At 37.1% G+C, this 23,167-nt stretch overlaps 1 protein-coding gene across 3 annotated transcripts in view; it reads right to left on the reverse strand.

Moving 5' to 3' along the window:
- The window catches only part of ARAP2 (ArfGAP with RhoGAP domain, ankyrin repeat and PH domain 2), a 186,389-nt gene that overhangs the window by 157,724 nt on the left and 5,498 nt on the right, over positions 1–23,167 (reverse strand). For all 3 annotated transcript variants that reach the window (XM_043871270.1, XM_043871268.1, XM_043871269.1), the window contains 4 exons: positions 12,057–13,105; positions 3,314–3,372; positions 2,179–2,255; positions 1,424–1,515 (listed from right to left, as the gene is read on the reverse strand). In XM_043871270.1, coding sequence (XP_043727205.1) covers positions 1,424–1,515; positions 2,179–2,255; positions 3,314–3,372; positions 12,057–12,961 — 1,133 coding nt within the window. In that variant the 5' untranslated portion in view covers positions 12,962–13,105. The remainder of the gene's footprint in view (positions 1–1,423; positions 1,516–2,178; positions 2,256–3,313; positions 3,373–12,056; positions 13,106–23,167) is intronic.

Raw genomic sequence — 23,167 nt, forward strand, 5'->3', positions numbered from 1 at the left:
CATGTTCTCTGCATCACAACTTAAACATCTTCCCCAGCACCAGTATGTGGTCAGCCACGTAACAGGCAAGATCGTGAACCACAGCATCGTGGAGAGAGGCTCTGGAGATCTCATTTCCACTTGTCATCCTTTCTCTGCCTCTCCACAAAAGGACTCCAAAGACCCTCTGCTCCATCATCGTGTGATAAAACAAAGTGAAATCTTTAGTATTATTTTGCACGATTAAGGAAAAAAACTAGATGAGGAAAAACTAGACTTAGAAAGTAGCTAATAAAAAATTAGAAAGGTTCAGGATATCAGAAGGTAAAAGCTGTGTAATGTGTAATATTTACAGGAATATCACAATTGCTGATTATTTTCCTCTAGATTTAAGGAATGACAAAACAGACATGCTCAGCCATGTATGTATAACAAAACTCAGTACAAAGAAGTTTTTGCTCATCAATGAAACAGATAGACTGAGGGGTCAAATTACATCCTTCTGGACGTGGAGTTCTAAAGCCCACTTCTTTCCTGTGTGCATGTTTGAGGGCTCAGTCACTTCAATCATGTCCAGCTCTTTGTAACCCTATGGACTGTAGTCTACCAGGTTCCTTTGTCCATGGGAGAATCCATGGGGCTCTCCAGGCAAGAATACTGGAGTGGGCTGCCACGCCCTCCTCCAGGGGATCTTCCCAACCCGGGATCGAAGCTGCACCTCCTGTGTCTCCTGCCTTGGCAGGTGGATTTCTCAACACTGAGCCCCCACTGCTTCCTTCAAGAAGGATTAACTTGGCTCCTTCCATATTCTGCATCGTAATAGGTTCAAATGCTTAATGAAGATACTCAATTATTTATTCCAACTTAAGGAAACCCTCAACAGTGTCAGCCTTTGAGAATAAACGATAAACTGGAAGACAAATGTCAGGTAACGATGCACTATATCAAGTGCTAATAAAACTGAGAGGAAAAATAAAATTTAAGTTGGTGCCTTACATACTCTGCTTAACTTCATGTTGATCCAAATAACTGGATAATGATAGAGATAACTGGATAATTTTCAAGCTGTTTATCACCACTCAGCTTCTACATTACATCTGTAAAAATTCTGTACATCACATAGCGACATTTTTGGCATTGCCCCCCCTTTCTTCACATTGAGGTAACTTCCTGTCTTTAAAGTGCAAACATAGTTACCACATATTTGCCACTTTGAAAAGGGGAGAATGGTTTCAATTATAAAAAGACAAAAATAATGTGCTACAGATTATAGAATCAATTTACAGACTCTAAATTATTAAAATGAGTGCTGTTATCAAAAGAAAGGATTTGAACTTTCCAACATATATTTTCTTAGAAATATAATATGAACAAGAGTTGAACAATGAATCGTGTATAACATTCTATTCAAAAGAATTAACCATTATCAATCATGCCCTCATACCTTGATTTGACAAAAAATGAGTTTCTTTCAGTAGTTGTTTCCCCTTTGAGTGTTTCTTCCTGGGTCCAAAATTCATTCTTTATAGATCTCTTCTATAAAAAAGAATATATATATATTTTTTTCAGGGTCACAATATTCTACAAAGATCCACAGCATGTGCGTTTAGTTTTATTAAACAAATGTCTACTGTTTAGCTCAATATTCAACAAAAACAACTTAATTAGCAAGACAAAAGTAAACAGTCTTTTGATGCATTTTCAGTATTTTATTTAAATCATTAGTACCTATTTTCAACTAAGAACATAAGATGCTAAAAACTGATTTACTTTCCCACTTATTTTTTGTCTTCCAACTTAATCTTGACCAAGAAATAAAATACCAAAAGAGCAAAAGTTCTGGAGAAGAAATAGAGGTCAGTCTACATTTGGGTATAAGGAAAAGTAAAATCGAGGGCTTTTGTCAGTCTGCTTTTCTTTTTAATGGGGGTTTTTCTTTTGTTTGTTTTTTTTTTAAGTAGCTTGTGGTAAATTTTGAAAACTCATTGATCTGTATCCCTAAAAAACTAAAATGTGTTTTTGTGATATATATTTTAAGATATCAATTTACCATGATTCTACTGAACAGAATTTTACTGACTAGAAATTTTTCTTCCATATAACACATTTTTCAAACAGCTTAAAGGAAAATGAAGAGGCATGTAAAGGCAGAAAAGCAAAGAACTGAATATGGAAAAAATTAAAATGTATGGGACTAACCTTGGAATTTTCTAGTCTCTGGAAAAGAAAGGTCTCTCCATAAGGTAAAATGGAAGATGAATTCTCCTCATTTGTATCTTTTGGGGGAATGACAGAATGAGATGGAAAGATGAGAATAATGTGAATTTTTTTTTTTACAAAAGCATGTATTTAATTATTTCATAACAATATCACAATTTCAGCTTTTTTCTGAATCCAAATTATGCTCATAATTCTTATCTCCAAATCAACTCTAACTGTGGTTTTCTTTCTGTATACATCCCTGACTTCACAACTAAGACGTATCACAAGTGTGATGTGTCATATTCGTCCTTGCTAACCTCTAAGATCCACATTAATATAACTAAACACATTTCCCCATACAATGGAAATTGTCACAGTATATTTATAATGCTAATTCCTAAATAATGGCAGAAAGTTAATGTTAACTCTACTGTAATTTTCAACAAATGATCATTAAAAGTTCACTGACAGCTAGATGTTAATAGCATTCAAAATGCCAGAATCCACTTAATCTAATCCCTCTAACACCATAACTGCTAGCATACCTGGAAATAAATTATTTCAAGAGAATTTCCACTATCCCTGAATTACACAGATCTACAATAAAGAATTCTTAACATTTGCATTTTCTGCTGTTGCAAACTCTTTTAAAGGCTCACTAGCCAAGTGCTTGCTAACTTAGCATTGAGAAGAATGTTCCTGAACTTGCATAAGCAGAACTTTCAAAAAGAAGAAAGAAAAGCCTCTGTCAGTGAGCGGTTGACCAGAGCTATGAATGTCACCCTTCCCTGTTACCATGGCAAAATTACTTTCCATAAATATACACCCTGTAGTTCAGACTCAGAAACCACATAACTTAGTTAAATGTCTTCAACTGTGGTTAATGATAAACGAAGACTGTAGAAAAAAATCTTACACTAACATGTGCAAATTTCCAGGAGTCTGCGTGTATATTACTGTTTTTCATTCATTCACTTTTACAAGTGTCTGAAGTGCTATGAACCCTGGTAGACGGTTATTCCCACAACTCCCTATTCCACAGGTGGGCTGCCTTCTTGATCATGATTTTAATACATGCAAGACTATCAAATGAGTACTAACTAATTTACAGACTTTAAAATAGGAGACTCACTTTGCTGTGTCACAGATTTTCCAGTTGAGGTAGCAACATTTCTTCTCTCGCGAAAATAGCTTAAAGCAAAGGGAAAAATAGAGCCATTAAAACACGTACGTAAACCAGATGTTACTATCTTGAGTAAAGGATTAATTGTAGGCACATATATTCTCTTCGGTAGAAAAACCAATATTCAAAAATCAGTTTGATTTTAATAAAATACAATGGCCAGATTCCATAAATGCGCTTTTCTAAATAGCCTTAAAGAAAGTGATTTTAATGGATTTTACAAGTATTTGCTTCTCACTTTTTATAATTCACAAAAGTAAGTGAACATATTTGCTCAAGTACTTATGACATTTTTGTCTTAGCTTCACAATACTCACTCAAAAATCTGTCTAGTTCCAAGAGTATAATTGAAAATATGTAAGACCTTTTCTCAAAGATCTTACAGCCTTGGGAAAGAGATACTACAGGTAATTAATTAGAATACAACATAACAGCAATGACAGAGGAAAACACTGTAGAAATAGGATAATACCTGCTACTATATGAAAGAGTTCTATTTTCCCAGTTAAATATAAGAATCAGGACAGCGTTCTCAACTTCTCTTAAATATATTATGCCCAAATAACTACAAGAGATATATATATATACATATGCATATATATATATATATGCGCACACACACACACAGTAATGAAATAGGCTGTAGACAAAAATTTAAAAATCACTGTAACCAAAAGCTGGTTCTTTGAAAAGGCCAGTAAAATTGATAAACCTCAGAGAAGGAAAATACGAGTGACACACAGGGGAGACAAGTTATCAGTATCAGGAGTGAAAGAGAACACATCACTACAAGTTCTACAAACATAAGAGGGATAATTACAGATTATTAAGAAAAACTTTACCAATAAATTCAATAACTTAGATGACATGAAAAAATTCTTAGAGACACAAATGATCAAATATGACACAAGAATAAAAATTCTTAATATCCTGGATCTATTAGGAAAACTGAATTTAACAATTAATCACCTACCCACAAAAAGCTCCAGGCCCAAATATTTCACTGGTAAGTTTCACCAAACATTTAAGGAAGGAATAACACGAAGTCTACATAAACGTTTTCAGAAAAGCGAGAAGGAAGAATGACTTCCTAATTCATTCTGTAAGGCCAGTATTACTGATACACAACCAGTCAAAAAAAAAAAACAACAACAGATAAATGTTAGACAAATATTCCTCATGAACATGCAAAAAAATCATTAACTATTAGCAAATCAAATCCAACAATACATAGAAAGGATAATATATTATGACCAAGTGAAACTTATCCCAAGAAAGCAAAACTGATTTAACAGGGAAAAATGAATATAATTCACCAAATTAAGAAGATAAAAGAGAAAAATCACATTCTCATTGCAACAGATTCAGAAAAACCAACTGCCAAATTCAACATCCATCCATCACTAAAACTCTAAGCAAACTAGGAATTGGAAAGAAGAAAACTTCCTCAACCTAATAAAGGGCATTTATTAAAATAATAATAATTGTCATCAGTGATTAAAGACTGAACATTTCCCTAAGACTACAAGTAACATAAGGACGTGGGCACTCACTAGTTATGTTCACATTAATTAATACTACACATAATATGAATAAATCTCAGAATCATCATGCTGAGTGAAAGAAGGCTAGCAATTCAAAACCACTCCCTTTGCCTAAAATGGGTAAATGACTTCAAAAGGCACCACATAAAAGAAGACAGAAACTGGCCAGCTGCCAATAAATGCATTAAAAGATCCTCAATTTCACTGGTCACCAGAAAAATACAAATTAAAATCACAATGAAATATCACTACCCACCCACCTATACAGCTAAAATTTTTTAAATAACAAAATGCTGTTGCGGGTATGAGACAAAAGGAATACACATACGCTGCTGGTGTTAAAGGAAGTGAGCATAATAACCATTCAATGGTGAAAACCACTTTGTATTACCTTCCAGAATGGAACATAAGCAATATCCTACGACAGCAACTCTACTCTTAGGTATATATTCAATAGACATGCATGTCGGATGTGCCCCAAGAAAAACCACCCAAGTATATGTCAATATGCAAAAGTTAAAAGAAGTTGTGGAAGAATCACAGAAAAGAACAACATTCAACAGTCACAACAAACTGACATACAGCCACGTGGATGCATCTCAAAAACATCAGGTTGAATAAAAGATATCACACACAACGTTACTTGCTGTATGACGTCATTTGTATGAAACCCTAGAACAGGAAAAACTAATTTACAGTGAAATCAGCGGTTGCCCAATGCAGGTGATAGAATAATCTACTACCTATGTGCACAGGTGACTTTTGAGGAGTGATAGAAATGTTCTCTCATTGTGGTAGTGCTCACACGGGTATTCGTACTTGTCAAAATTCATTGACATATATATTTAGCATCGGTCTATTTTATTATGTAAGTTAGTTATAAACTTACACATATAAGTACATTGTTTATATGTAAAATATTAGACTATATTGAGCATATGAAATATAATAGAAGAATGGATATCATGGGATATAGCCATACAATGAATTATTATACAGCAATGAAAATAGTCTGCAACTGTATGTATCAACATAGAGAAGTTTCAGAGTGAAGCAAAATGAGCTTAGTAAGAAGAGTTACTATATCATTGCATTTTTAAGTCCACAAGACAGTCAAAACTGTAGCATATTGTTTGGAATATACTTAAGAGGTACAATATTTTTTTAAAGCGTGAGTGTAATAACCATTCTTTAAAGTCAGGATAGAAGCTGTCTGTGACAGGAGAGGGCATATATCAAAGTGTTCCAAAATAATTCATCCTTTATTTGTTCATGATCTCCACATTCTTGACACTGTGATAAGGCTATAATCATTTCCTCAAATTTGTATGTCACTGACACAAATATATATTAATAATTTGAGCCCCTGAGTAGAGCAGCAGTCAAATTTTCTACATCTTTGACAACCTCTGGTAATAATAAACACTGCGAATTCTTTTTTTTTTTTTAAACACTGCTAATTCTTATTGAGCACTTACTATATATCAGACACAGGTCCCAAAATTTTATAAATACACACACTCACAATGTGTATGTGTGTGCATTTAGCCACAAACACCCAAAGAAATAAGAGCTACCATTATCTGCACTTTTTAAGAAGAAAACTGGCAAAGCAGTTACTTCCCAAAAGTCACACAGCTTTCAAGTAGCTAACCTGGGATTCAAACTCAGGCAGCGTAGCTCCGTGAGACCTATTCAAAACCATCATGCTTAATAAAAAAACTTTAACTTACTGGGGGGGGAAATGCAAATTAATTTTAAAAAAAAGATTTTGAACTCTTTTAAGTACATCCATTAGTGGTATTTTAAAGCATATTTTGTTGGCTTAATTTTTATAAAGAAAAAAGTATGCAATGATTTGTATTGATTTTGCAATTCAATATCCACCTGCAAGCAACTACCAAATCTATCAACCAAGTTCATTTGATCTACTGAAGATGAAAATTAGCTCAACACAGAAAACAAGCTGTTTTTAAAACTGGTGATTATCCATTTATATTCTCATTTATCTATAAATAAATTATCTCAAGCTATTTTATATTCTAATATTTATTATGCCCAAAGCATTTTGTTAGGGGTTTACGTATCTACATCTCATATTTCATCTCCTTAATAGACTGATGAGGTAGAACTTGGTGTCCTAACCCTACCAATAAGGAAAGGAGATTCTCTGGCCCAAGTGGCATAGCCAATAGAAGGCAAAAACCAGCATTCAAGGTGAATTCCATCCTGAGTGCAAAGCCCATGCTCTTTCCTTTCTGCTCTATTATTCTCCCATCGATTTTCCTAGAAACTGCAGATTTCTATTAAATTTGAAATATAAAGCATGGATGACTTGCAAAAATTAAAAACCCATTAAGAAAAGCAGTAGTTATCATCCTATTTTGTTATTATGCTTTGGTGATCTTGGTCAAGTTATTCAACAGGCCTGAGTCCAATTTCCTCATTTACTAAAGGGGAATAAAAACAAGGTCTGCTGCCTAGGAATATCATAAGAGCTAATGAGATGATGCTTTTAAAGAGCATAAGGTGTGCCTTATACAACACAAACACTCAGCTAGAATGAGACAACTGTTTAATTAGAGAAAAGAATGTTTGGTCTTCCTGGTAAACTGATAATATGCACAACTGTTTCTTAAAGTCCTTAAAAGTATGAACACTCTTCGTTTGAAAGAGTAAAAAAAGTGTCACCAACGTAGTAGCAGAATAAACTATTTTTTTTTCATTTAGTATAATACTACACAGCAGATACTGCATAAAATACATGCATGGATGTGAACAACCTTTAAAATAACATTATGTGAACCAAGTTTCAAAAAAATAACAAGTGAATCTTCAACTACCTATAGATGTTATTTGTTCTCACATTTTTAAATCACTAAAATTGCCATGAAAAGCAGTGGCATAAATGCTAATTAATGTTAAAGATCTCTCTTTATAATCTACACTTACCCATTACGTGGGCATGACAACCATGCCAAAATAAAATCAATTACACGCCCCAAATGGACCATATCATTACACAGAATGTTTGTTTTAAAGAAAATACAATTCTTACAAATCGTAACAGACTAACTACAACAGACTAGCTACAGGTCATTATACAACTGAATTCAAAAGAAAAACACTGGAATCATTAGCAGCAGGGGAAAGCTGTTTTGAGGTTACATAATGTCTAACCAAATCACACAAATCTGAATTCAGAGAACATGAGGGCACATTAACTACAGCTCAGATGAAGAATATGAAATGTATAATGAACAAATAATTGAGTCTCAATTTACAAAATTCCAAAAAAAGTCCTCAGGATAAGAATAAAACATCACAGAAGGATTACAACACAAAAGCCTACATCATTACTGTAAAACTTTTTTCATCAACTAGCAGAAGCTATAGTACAAAAAACTTTTTTTCAAACAAAGCAAGGCTTTCAAAATGATGAATAAAGAGTACAAATGTAACGTCTCTTCACTTGTAGAAAGTATCACACAGATAGACACCTTTATACCCTAATAGTAAGTCAAGCGATCAACTATTAATTTTGACTCATTATCTAGAAAAACAGTACTGATGAATCTATTTGCAGGGCGGCAACAGAGATGCAGACAGAACAGACTTAGGGACAGCGGGGGAAGGAGAACGTGAATGAATAGATAGTAGTATTGAAACATACATCACCACACGTAAAACAGACAGCCAGTGGGAATTTGCTGTGTGGCTCGGGGAGCTCAACCCAATGCTCTGGGACAATCTAGAGGGGTGCGGTGGCGTGGGAGGGACGTTCAAGAGGAAGGGAACACACAGATACCTATGGCTGATTCATGTTGCTGTTTGACGGAAACCATACATTGTAAAACAACTGTCCTCTGATTAAAGAGGTTTTAAAAAGTTTGATTCACTGTTATTGACAGACATTCAAGTCAAAATTTTGCAAATACTGAAATAATCTAAAAAGAGGTTTTAAAAAGTTTGCTTCACTGTTATTGATAGACATTCAAGTCAAAATTTCGCAAATACTGAAATAATCAACTCATTTTCATAGAATTTGTAAAAAGCCATTTTAAAGGAAAAAAATCTGAATTTTATAATGTTAAAGCACTTTTTTTTTTGCTATTTACATGAAATATAAAGGTTTTCTTGAACATGAGGATGGGATGAATTTCAGTATTTTTCTAATTCAATGTAGCAAACAGTTGTGTATTTGTATGTTTTTGTTCATATACGTTTCACCATTAAAGTCTAAAACAGCAGATCCATTTTTAATGTCTATATCATGTCTATGTACATCCAGAGAAAAATATCAACGATTTTTACTTTTAATAAAAAGTTCACAGAAGGCTGGTGACTTCAGGTTTAGAACTCATACTTTTGAAAAATGCCCTTAAACAGTTAACACAGGTCCTCAGTCTTATGTTACAAAAGATGTACTCCAACCACAGTGCAACCCTGCATACCACCCTCCTCGCCTTTACCTCTGCTTGTTTACTGTTCCTTCCCCAAAATACTCAAAGGGATGACATCTAAAAGACAGGGTTTTGTGACTTGTGCCTAGGATAAAACAGTCCATGAAATATGTATGAAAATCATTAAGCTAGGGAGGAGGATAAGAAAGGTACCTCTTTCGTAGCAAAAGATACCTGAATCCTTCCTGCTTTGAGTACGAAGGAGGATCCTCCTGGAAGGATCATAAAGACTCACAAGACACATCTATGACTCCCAGGGAAAGGCAGCTGGTGGGACTTGCATTCTACTTAGAAACCTCTCTAAGTCTCCTTACACAGGTCTCCTCTATGGGAGAGCCTACTGGTGAGCTGATAAGGAAGGAACCGGCTCTTCAAGGCTAGCTCTGACCTAGCCCCCAAGAGATAGGACTTGCAAAGAGATCCTGAGGTCCAGTGTCCAGCACAGCCCCACCCAACCCAGCCTTCCCAAGAGGATCAGACAGGAATTCAAGGGAGGAGCCCAAGGCAAGGACAAAGAGAACCCATCAATTGCATCAGATAACTTGGCAAGGGGTAAAGGCTGGGGGTACATGTCCAGGGAGATAGAAAGCAAGCACCTCACATCAGGAACACATAGCCAGAATTGTTTTCAACAATTATACAAAACCTTTAGTGAGTAAAGAAATTAGGATAAAATTGCTGGCCACAAAGAAATATATTCTATGGTACATCAAGGCATATACTAAATATCATTTAGATGTTATTTGACTAGAGAGAATCTTGGATTATATAATCTACAGTTTCATTTATAACACTGTAGAATCTTGCAATTACTATTTGCAATTCAGGCAAGGACCACAAAGAAAAACACTGACGTCTGAAAATAATTTATTTTCTCCTTTTATAATTTGATCACCAGAAATACATAGATACCATTTACTGTCATAATCAGCTCCTACTAAGCTACTTACTACTAATTGTACCATTATTTCAATTCTCATTTTCAAAGCCTCAAGGATCACAATGTGAATAACTAGCCTTTCACATGATACAAAGCTTACACTTAGAACTAAATGAACATCAAAAGATTCTCAAAAATGTGTAAAAATAATACAACTTAAGTAAAACCTGAGCCCAATGTTTCTTATCTGAAGTTATCCTTATGGCTTCCAAAAGGATTCCATTCCTGCAAAGACACAGCAGACCCCTCTCATTTAAGTGTCGAAAATTAGCAAAATATGCTGAAGCTACAATGGTATACAAAAACTGGTGACTTTCTACATTCCTAAGAAATACTCCGTTTCTTATATACGCCATCAACATTTTTAAGAACATTTACTAAATGAGTGGTTAAAAAAGTGTGCTATAGAATCAAATGAACTGGAATGAAATCCCAGTTCACGGCCAATGTAATCCTAGAAAAGTTAACCTAAGGCTTGGTTACCTCATAAGAAAATGGGTGAATAGTACCTATTTCAAGGGCCAGTGTGAGAATTAGTTTATAATTTTATGGAAAATTATAAACCAAACCATATTCCAGGTGTTCAATAAATGACAGTGCCAACTGATTTCCCAGTAAGTACTCAATACTGCCACTGGCAGCAAGGATGCCAAGATAAAGACAAAGTGATTAGGGCCTCTGCCCTCGAGGAGTTTACACTCTCCTGGAAGACACTCAACATGGTCTGGTAAACTGCCATGTTTTCTCTCGCGTATACTAAATTTCCGTATTTTCTCTTGTCAATACAACCAAGATCCAGCACCGGGGACAGAGTGGCTTCATGGGGATACAAGCAGGGGAGAGAGAATCTTGCAGAAATACACAGCCTACACCCTGCACAGGAATATGTCATTGCATTTGGTGCCAGAGCAGTAAGGGTTGAACTTAACCTCATGATTCCTAGCAGAGACAAGTGTTAGATTTTAGTGAATAGGGAAAAAAAAAAAAAAATCTCACCACAGCCCTGGAGGAAACCACATCTTAGGTGTAATTTTGAGAAACGGTTGAAAGCAGTCTCTGCAATAAGCCAGCTCCTCTCCGACTCCACAGTTACCCCAGGGAACCACAGACCCAACAAGTCGTTAGGACCCCTCTTTAGAGCTCCAGTCTCCAGCTCACTTGGTCTCACATTGTAATGCTACTACTGTGTACAAGTCTTCTGCGTTACACTTCAAGCCCCTTTATCCCTCTCTACTTCCTCCGCTCCTAGTACTGTGACCAGTATCAAGTAGGTGCTCACTAGATGTGTGTTGAATGATTCATTGGTGCCAGTCATTGCATTAGGCAGTAGAGACACAATCATAGAAACATGGTCCTCCCCCAAAAAGCACATAGTGTCTCCTAGGGGAGACAGAGTCAGCAATTCAAATATAAGTGCACTCGTGGAAGAATGTCATACTAGATACGGTGGAAGGTTCCTCATACTAGATATGGGATGGAATATCCAGGTAGAATTAGTGGAAGGGAATTCCACCAATTAAATAGGAGAAAGTTAGAGAGTCCCAGGCAGTTACAAGTTGGAAACAGACTCTGGGTAGCGGTATACAAGAGAAATGACATGATGAAAAGTTTTAGAAGAAAGAAAAGGTTGGTTGAACGGGTAAACTAAAATGTCAAACTTAGAAAGGAACACAGAAAAGAAAATTGTTAGAACTAGCTACATTCCCCCAAACTGAATACACACAGCCTATCATAAAAACTCCTACCTCCCTGAAATTCCCTTCGTTGATCCTGGAATCTCTGGTACCGGCCGATGTCTTAGCAGAAAAGATCGAGATGGTCTTGAAACCAACTTGCTACGACTTCTCATAGGTGTTAGGACTGGCGATGATGGCACGTACAAATCATTTACAACCATTTCTCCTTGGAACTGAAAGAATGGTGATGGTGGTGAGCTTTCTAATAAAACGTTAGTTCCATTTCCAGAATTTGCTTCTGATACTGAAGAGTCATGGGAGGAAAGGAATTCAAGGTCTGCATTAGGAAGCTTGCCTACATTTTCTGAAATCAAATCAACTCTTTCTGTTTGTTCTTCAGTAGTACAGCCCACAGTCTTCTCTGTTATCAAAGATTCTACTTTGGCAATTTCACTACCAAGTAAAGAATCTTGAAAAGAACCTGAATTCGAGTGTGGTTCGTCTTCTGGAATGGGAAAGTTGTGTGTAGGAAGAGTCAGCTTATCATCTGATTTAAGAGACTGGCTATTTTCCACACAAACCTCATGTTCTCCAACATTTTTTGTAACAGTCTCCAACTGTATAGGGCTAGATATCTGAACACTGTGTGAATCTGAAAATTCTAAGCAGGTATTCTGAGCAGAAGATGGAGCCTGGTGATCCTTTGAAGTCTCATCATTCTTCTTTGTCTTGTGAATATTTGCATATATTGGGATATCTTGCATTTTTGACAGGATTATCTGTAACTGTTTAAGTATCCTCCTCCGGTGTCCTGTAGGTGATATTCCAACTTTGAGGAGCACGCTGTCATTTATGTCTGCACAGTCCCTCACATTATTAAAACCAAATTCACGGAAGTTTAAGAGGTACTGCTCCAAATTAATGCTCATGAGGAAATCTCTGATATCAACATTCACTTCGCTGACTGAGGACATAATGGTGGCTTCATCACTAGGCAAAGTTTGAAGAAGCAGTACCACACAACACACACATGGGAGGTGCCCTTCTGTAGTGGGTTTCCCTCTGACTTATCTCAAAAATGCTCTTCTCTCCACAGTGAATGCTTTATGTGCTTAAGCCTAGGAAAAAAAGAAGAAAAGAAAAGCAACTTATTAGGACATTTTTGGCAATAAAACTAGTTTTACATTATAAACGTTCTCTGAAGAAACTCACAACAGAAATAAGGATCACTACTTGTACTGGCTAAGTTTGGAAACTTTGCATGCCCTAGAAAGTCACTTCCTAGGTAGAGTGTGAAGGGATGGGACAGAAATGCTATAGTAGTACCAAATGATGATTTTCAAAACGGTAAAAAAAAAAAAAAAAAAAATTCTTTAATGTAAATTAAACATGTGTCCAAAACTTTTATTCACTAATTAATGAGGGAACCAGTAAGGTGGTAGGGCTAATTCCAAGATCGTTTGTTGAACAGGTTTATATAGTCCATCAGAAAATGTTTTTGTTTGTTTTTTTTAGTTCTAGAATAATATGGGTAGGTTATATATAAAAAAAAAAAAACCCTGGTTAGTGATCTACAGGGCAATAAAACCATAACCTTTGGGGATATCTTTCCATTGGACAAAAATCTATAAGCCAACAGGTAACTTCCCAGTTCAGGGTTCTAATCAAATAGTAAATAGCAGGTGAACACAAGAATTAGAATATCCCTGGGGTGTGCCTGTTAAACACCCTCAAGGAGGCATCCCAGGAACATGCTATACATTCTTTTGATTTCCAAATTTTAGAAAATTTTTCTTAACAGTACCTAATAGATATGAGCAACTTCATCCTTTACTTTCTTCAAAGACTCACTCCAAAAGCATAGTTAGAACATATTTCTCAGTCAATGATTTTCACTTCAAAATTGCAGCAGCATTATATGCACAATATTATATAAGACAAGACTAGATGAACAACTTTACGTTAGATAACAGGAAGTAAGTTAATATGAAAGGAAAAGGAAAAAGTTTAAAGGTCACATTTTCCTTTATACACAGCAGATTCACACAAGTTCACTTTTCTCACAAACATTGTTCAATTGTTTAAAAAGTTGATTTTTCCAGCTGTTGTTTATATGGCTGTGTTGAGTTTGTAAAAGTGTATGGTATATGCAGATTTCTATACATTATGCATCAGGAAAAAAGGAAAAAAGTACAGAATATGCATGACGACCATTGTTGTTTAGTCACCAAGTCATGTTTGGTTCTTTGTGACCCCGTGGACTGTAGGGGTTTTCCCAGGCGAGAGTACTGGAGGCGCCTCTGTCCATGGGACCTCCCCTACCAGAGTGGGTTGCCCTTCCTTCTCCAGGGGATCTTCCCAACCCAGGGATCAAACCCGCCATCTCCTGCTTGGCAGGTATATTCTTTACCACTGATTCACCTGGGAAGTCAGCATAATGACTATACCCTGAAGTAATAAAATGAGACACAGCGGAATCAGGTATATTCACTGGAGCAAAGCAGAGATGCAGTGTTTCTGGAAAAAACTGCATCTCAAAGTAGCTCTTCAGAAGACACAACTCAAGAGTCTCCATGTGATATATGCCAACTGCCCCTAAGATGTTGCCCCAACTATTCTAAAACTTTAGCCAACACTGACAGGTGAGTACACCAGAAATAAAAGGGAAAACATATACTATTTAGGCAGCACCTCAGAAACAAAGAAATAAAAGTCACAAACAAGAGAGGAAAGACCATATACAGCTATGGCTGATTCATGCTCATGTCTGACAGAAACCAACAATTCTATAAAGCAATTATCCTTCAACCAAAAAAAAAAAAAATTTAATTAAATAAAAAAAAGAGAGATGAAAGACAGGAAATCCTGCGCCCAACAGGCATCCCTCTGTCACACTCACAATAACAAACGCCAGGGAAAAGCGGGAAGTTGAACCTCAACGCCATAGATGAACCTGATTCTCAGATACATTATTCCTGTTCACATAATTATTTTTTTTAATCCCATTATTTAGTTTTGTCTGCCCATTACAAAATGGAAATAATTATTACCAAAGTGGCAGCAATTTTTGATACCGGGCTCTAGAACTGTGAGAAAACATGAAGCAATGTATTTCTCCACCTTCCTCACCACAGTTCAGGCCCTCCTGTGTTACATCTCCTGTCTAAATCACTGCCATCATCTCAACAAACCCCTCAGCCCATGTACCCCTAAACCACTGGAAGTCCAAATCTGGCCTGTCATTCCACACCCTGAACAGAAGAGGCTAAGCTTCTTGGGGTGCCATACCACCCCAAGCCTGGTCTCAGCTCTGAAAATAAAAAACAACAGTAGCTACTATTGATGTAAGTGGCAACGATGCTCCAGATACTGTACCTCAGATGTATTTCTACTGCTAGGGAGACGTTTCCACTACTAGCTTCAGGCTCAAGTTTACCCCGTGTCACTTCACTGACTTCAGCTCATCATTATTAATTATCACTTCCCCCAAGCAACAAAGTGTTAAATAGCCCCACACCTTTCACCTACGCTGTAAGAGCTGGCAGATCTACACACTTGGCCAAATCCCCTGCACCATTTACAATTTTGGACAGGCAGATATTACTCCCTCTCGGAAAGCTTCCTATCAACCTCTTGAAATAGAGTGAATCACTCCTTTCTCCATCTCCTATGCTAGGATTCTAGAGATCTGCAAAGCACTTGAAACATGTTTAGGAGATGGGACACAGACCAGTAGCAATGGTGGGAGTGGTTCAGCAGCCCATTTTGTTATTTTTTTTAATGTGTCTGCATGTGTGAACCTTTACGTTGTAATATACCAGCCTCTTCTGTCTCTTACACATAAAGTTCCTGAGTGGCTGACTCAAGCATGGATATACCAAATGTTCGAACCAATACCACCTCACTCTGGTATCATGGGCATGCTGAATAAGGTTTAATGAACTAGATTCCTTCTTGTGACCTGGAAGAGGCTCTCTCCCACAGGCCCCACCTCTCTGCACGTTCATGTAGGCTCCATCCTCCAATCATTGGGCTTTTTAACTGTCTGACTATCCAAAGGTGTTCACAGACCCACTTCTTCAGAGGCTTCAGGCCCCCAAACACATCATCAAGCTGCAAAGAGATGGGCACCCCTAACTACAACAGTCTCGCAGACAAACTCCTTAACACAACATCAAGCCCTCCATGTTTTGACTTCCACTTGGGCACCAGACACAAATGCCATGTTCTAGGTTCATGGCTCTCCTGGTCTCAGTGAGTGGATCTGCTGTACCGCAATGACTGTATATAAGCCCTAGAATCGATGTTAGTGACACATGCCAAAGATGACTGAGATGCACAAAAAAAAATTTGGTTCGGTTTTCAATTCCTCACACCTGAGCTGAAGTACATCACTTCCCCCACCCCAGGAGATGGATGTCCTTCCTAAGAGAGTGCCCAGGAGTCTACAGTTATATTCAATTTCCACCCTCCTCCACTTTCACAGGCACATATCTGTGTGTCTGTTTCCTTCCCCATAAAATAAACATGTTCAAAGGTACCTCAGTGCTGGTGAAGATTACATGAGACAATCCACTCCAAGTGCTAAAATAGTGCTTAATCCCCATCAAGTGCTTAGCACATATTCACTTCCATCATTATAATTACCTATTTTCATCACTAAGTCATTAACTTCCCACAGTTGAAATCTTTCCCATTCTTTGAAATGTAACTCAAATGCTATTTCCTTCATAAGGTCTCTACTGAGCAAGAAATAAACTCTCTTCACTGCATGACTATAGCATTTACTGCTCAGTATTTAATCACATTCTGTTGACTCCATGTTAACCTATAGAAACGGGATAGTGCAGTGTGATAGCCAGGATTTGGGAGCTGGGCACCTTTGGTCAAATTCCAGTATTTAAACTCTCTGTGCCACAGTTTTCTCATCAGGAAAGGAGAGGTAAGATTACCTAGTTGATGAGGCTTTTTGTAAAGCGTCAAGAATACCAATGGCACACAGCAAATGTTAAATAAGTATCTGTCATCATAATTATGTTTATTATCTCACAATAAACTAATAAACCTGCCAAGATGATGACTAGCCAGTATAAGCTGCCCAATAAATGCCAAATTACTTGTTTGTAAACATAGTACATGATGTATGTATACAGTACACATTTAGAGAATACATAAATAGTTGGCATTACAGATGTGAATGTACATTTGCCCATGCTATCCTGACCCACTTCCAAGAGAAAATAAAAGGAAAACAGAAGTAACATTTAGGAGTACCTTCTATATGCCCAGCTTTTAGTATCACTTAACAACCGTAATCTTATCTCCCTGGGCTCTACCTTGGAGGCGCTATGAATACCAACTGCTTCTCATCACCACTCCTGCTCACATTCTAGCCCAAGCCACTATCTTGTCTTTCTTAGACCGCTGCAACAGCCTTCCGACTGATATCCTAGCCTCCTGCCTTCACAAGCAGCATATTCTCAACACAACAGCCAGAATGATTCATTTTATAAAAGTCACATCACATCACCCTTTGCAACTACCTAACTTCATCTTCCCTGGCTTTGCCTGAAGCCCCCATCACTCAATCGTCACCAAGCTGGCTTCAGTCCTATTTCTACCACATGATTCCTACTTCTCACTCATCTCTCTCTTTCAAATCTACTTCCCAACATACTCCCATGGCTCATGGCTCACTCCATCACTTGAGTAGGTCTATGCTCAAATGTGTGCTCGTTAGAGTGGCCTTCCCTAGTGCCCTTATGGATACAGCATGCTCTGTGCCTCAGCATTCCTTACTCTTGCTTTCTCTATCTTCATGGCATTTGTTACTACATGACATCTGTAGACTTCTACCAGAGGATAGAAATCTTGTCTATGGTTCACTGCTGAAGGTCTTAACTTTGAACACCATCAGGCACATAAAAGGTGTTCAACAAATGTTTGCTGAAAGACTCCCTCTCAACTTTGAGATGATTTAAAGTAACAAGTGGAAAGTACAAAGTTTTAAAGTTTTGTCTATTTAGGTCACCAAGCTCCAAAGGAGCTCAAATACAGATTTCCCCAATCCATCTAATCACTACAAGTGATCCTAGAATCAAGAACCAAGGGGAGAGAAGGGTTGGTAGTAGGGAAGCTGGAAGCATTCCAACCAACCTAAAGGACTTTTAAAAATTCATCAAACAGAATAAAATATCTAATAATAAACTTAACCAAGAAGGTGAAAGATCTATACTCTCAAAACTATATAATACTGATGAAGGAAAATGAAGATGATACAAAGAAATCCCATGTACATGGACTGAAAGAATATCACCAAAATGGTCATACCACCCAAAGCGATATACAGATTTAATGCAATTCCTACCAAAATACCCAATACACCTTTCACAGAACTAAAACAAATAATCCTAAAGTTTACATGGAACCACAAAAGACTCCAAATTCCCAAAGAAATCTTCAGAAAATGAACAAAGCAAGAGGTATCACATTGTTTGACTTCAGACTATAGAACAGAGTTATAGTCAACAAAACAGCATGATACACAAAAACAGACACATAGGTCAATGGAATAAAATAGAGAGCCTAAACACAAACTCATACACTTATGGCTAATTAATCTATGACAAAGAAGGCAAGAATATACAATACAGGAAAGACAGTCTCTTGTTTAATAAGGAAGTGCTGGAAAACTGGACAGCCTCACGAAAATCAATGAAATTGGAGCATTTTGTCACACCATACACAAAAATAAACTCAAAATAGATTAAAGACCTCAATGTAAGACTGGAAACCATATAACTTGAAAAGAACACAGGCAGAACACTCTGTGACATAAATCATAGCAGTTTTTTTTTTTTTTTAATCTGTCTCCTAAGGCAAAGGAATCAAAAGCAAATATAAACAAATGGACTTCATCAAACTTAAGCTTTTGCACAGCAAAGGAAACCATCCACAAACTGAAAACACAACCTACTGAATGGGATAAAATATTTGCAAATGATATGACCAATACAGTTATAGCTCATATATTCAATAGTAAACTCAATATCAAAAACACAAATAACTTAGTTAATGGCTATAGCTCATACATTCAATATTAAACTCAGTATCAAAAAAAATCAAATAACTCAGTTAAAAAGTGGACAGAAGACTCAAATAGATATTTCACCAAAGACGACTTATAGATGGCCAACAGGAACATAAAAAGATGCTCAATATTGCTAATCAGAGAAATGCAAATCAAAACCAGAGTGGGATATCACCTCACACCATTCAGGATGACTATCATCAAAAAGAACCCGAATTACAAACGTTGGCAAAGATGTGTTAAAAAGGGAACTCTCCTACACTGTTGGTGGGAATGTAAATTGGTATAACCACTGTGGAAAACCAGAACGAAGGCTTCTCAAAAAAACAAAACAAAGAACTACCATATAATTCAGCAATTCTACTCCTGGATATATATCCAAAAAACAAAACACTAATTTGAAAACATACATGCACCCCAATGTTCATAGCAGCATTATTTATAATAGTCAAATACAGAAGCAATCTTCGTGTCCATCAATAGATGGATGAACAAAGAAGATGTGATATATATACACATGGAATACAAAGGAATGTTGCTCGGCTATACAAACAAAGAATGAAATTCTGTCATTTCCTACAACATGGATGCACCTAGACGGTATTAAGCTTAGTGAAAGAAGTCAGACAAAGACAAATACTCTTTGCTATCTTATATTCAGAATCTAAAAAATGAATGTGACAAAACAGGGACAGATTCACAGATACAGACAGGAAACTAGTGCTTACCAGGGAGGGGAGGGGAGTAGGAAACGGCAAGACAGGGGTAGGCGATTAAGAAATATAAACTATCATGTGGTGGCTTCCTCGCTAAGATCTTCCCAACCCAGGGATGGAACCCTGGTCTTCTGGATTGTAGGCAGTCTACTGCACAACAGGCAGATTCTTTACAAACTGAGCCACCAAGGACAAGTGTAAAATAAATGAGCAACGCAGATATATTGAATAGCATATCCATTAGTTTGCAATAACCTTAAATGGAGTATAACTCATAAAAATTGTACAACTGAAACTAATATAATATTGTAAATCAAGTATACTTCAATTAAAAAAATTTATAGGTTGGGACAGCCACCCTATCTCCAAATACCTCAAGTTAGAAAAACCACCACAGTAAACCACTTCCCACTACACATCCCCCCACCCATTACCAGTGTAACTTTGTCATATTCCCCAATTAAATGACGAAAGAAAATAACTTAAAAACTTGGGTCACTTCATTAAATCATAAAGGCATTAAGTATTCAGTGCTGACAACTTTTAGAATAACTTCTGCCTGATTTTAGCATCTTTGGGGAGGGAAAAAGTAGCAATAGTATAACTGAATTCACTAAAAATACCATTTAAAAATCATAAACATAACCTTACAGTATTTAGAAACCTGAAAATGTGTTGAAATAGTAGACTTAACAATCATAGGATCACAGGACCGAAAGGAGCCTTAAAAATGTAAACTAAATAAGTTAGGCAGGCACATGAATACAGAGACTCTTCAATGTCATCAATTCAAGTCTTACAGATTCGAAAAACAATGGAAGTTTATTGTATACCAAAACAGTCGTCCCCAGTTGAGTGGGAATCAAGAAATGTGTGAGAAATCACTTTTGTTGCTCACAGTGACTGAGGGGTACCAGTAAATAGGAGAGTTGACTGACGCAGGACATCCTAGTGGTAAAGAATCCACCTGCTAACCAGGAGACAGAATGAGGTGTGGCTTTGATTCCTGGGTTGTGAAGATTCCCTGGAGGAAGACATGGCAACCCACTCCAGTATTCTTGCCTGGACAACTCCAGGGACAGAGCAGCCTGGCGGGCTACAGTCCATGGGGTCACAAAGAGTCGGACAGGACTGAAGTGACTTAGCACGCATGATGATACCCAAGGTAGAAACCTCAGGCACCATTTTTATTCCTCCAAATCTCCAGAGCTAATCAGCTATCCCCAAAGGATACCTGGCACTATAGATGATGAAAGGAAATGTCCCTGATTTCAAGTGATTTATGTGGAGAAATAGCTTATCTTTTACAAACTTCGGGAGCTCCATATAAATAACACACTGAATTAGTGAGTTCAGGCTACAGGTCTTAATAGAATTCTACTTTTGCTTCAGTACAGAATATAGTCACAAGAAGGAGGTATCACTGTATTTCACATCAAACAAACTTATTGTTTAATACTAAGATGTTAACTTCACATAGTCATAAAGACGAACCGTTCCACTCTGCTCCCCACAACCATGCAGAAGAGGAAGTGGTTTTGAGAAAGCACGCTTGCTGTCATTACTCTCTCCCATCGTATAGGGCAAATTACAAAGGTCAGAGATCAAGAATTCTATTCTTCTAGTCTAAGTCCTTACATCCTTGGTGTCAAATTGGTTGGTCATTTAGTATGCCTGTCCCCTACCACTGGTCACCTACCTTATCTTGCGATAACACTGCCCCCAGTTAACCCCTTACAGAAAGCCCAGTTCCCTCAACTCTGAACCATGGTCATCCACAGGCTCTTTCCTCCACTGCCCCACGTTCTCTACATTGAGCCCTCTTTCCCCTTCATCAAAACATATCCATCCTCTTTCATTCTCCCTCAGACTTCTATTGCTAATGTTAACAGCCAATATCTGTGGAGTGATTGCAAACCAACTTTATAGGATCTCATTTAATCCTCACAGTTGCTTTAGGAGGAAAGCCCCATGCCCAAAGCCAAACAGCAGGAAAACAGTGGATGTTTCAGAATTCCAAGAGTCAGACTCTACAACCTGTGCTGTTAACTGTGATGCCTCCTAATACCTATGCAATCGATTTAACAGCAGGAAGGGATCAAGGACTTCCTATTTTCCCTCTCATTTGACTGTTCTACTATACACAAGCGTTTAGAGTCTCTAGGGAAATGCTGCTGCACTATACCATCCCTTGCAAACTCAAGTTATATAAGCCTTTGCAGCTGTGAGCATATGCGTCCATGTAAGTAAGTAAATACGGAAGCCTGAAGTCATTTACTTTTAATTGTTTGAGATACTCAGGCCACAGTACACAAAGCACGGTGCTCTAGAGTCAGGCTGCCTGAACTCCAACCCAGCCTTTCCCACTCGTTTTCTATGTCCCTGAAGATAGTTGACTTCCCTGAAGCTGTTTCCTTGTCTGTAAAATGAAGATAAAATAGCTGCTAGGATTTCTGCTAGAATTAAACAAGTCAAATACATAAGGCATATAGAAAAGCACCTGGCATGAATTATAAGCGTCCAAAAAATACTGGCTAATTCATCCGTGGCATATAATATTGTAGTTGATCATATTCATACTGTATTATGGCACTTGGTGTGATTGGTACTTGGTGTGATTCTCCTGCCTGCTTCATAAAATTATATTCCTTTCAATTAGCACCATCAATTATTCTTCTAATAAACCTACAAAGCACCTCACACAGCAGTAAACAGTTTCATTAATTTAGTAAACTATAGATGTCGTTATAGTAGTGAGAATGAAGATTTTCACCTGAAGACTTTAGACTTGAGAAACAGCACAGTGATGTCCAGTGATCATAGCTCTGCTGTGTAATACCTGCATGAACTTGGGAAAGTTCCTTTATTTTTCTGAGATACACTGTGGTCATCTTTAAGCACTGACACAAGACTCTTTTGAGGATGAAATGAGTAAATATGCATAAAGATCTTAGTTCCTGGCAAGCAACAAGCACTTAATTAGTGGCTGCTGGATGGAGAGTAACAGAGGTTTGAGCTGAAAATAGCCAGGCTCCAGGCAAAAGCCTTCCACAGCTTGGATCAAGGAGAAAAGACTGTTCTAAGTCTTGCTTTGATTATTTTATTTTCTGTGTAATCTGAAAGACAACTCTTTCAAAATCAAGAATATCCATTTCACAGCGAGTGAAGGCCAGTAGTGACCATTCCTTGACTTTGAATGAATTTATTACTAGCCTAAGTAGTACCTGGGTTTAGGTGTTTTCGATAACATCTCAATAAGTTATGTGGCTTGAAACACTCCTTAGCTTCAGTAAGTCCCTTTTCTTTCAAACTGTCTATCCAGATTTTAAGTTAATTGGCTGATGTTTGAGACTTGTTTAAAATTCAGAGATCTT

Source organism: Cervus elaphus, chromosome 17, assembly GCF_910594005.1.
Source record: "Cervus elaphus chromosome 17, mCerEla1.1, whole genome shotgun sequence".
NCBI classification, from domain to species: Eukaryota; Metazoa; Chordata; class Mammalia; order Artiodactyla; family Cervidae; genus Cervus; species Cervus elaphus.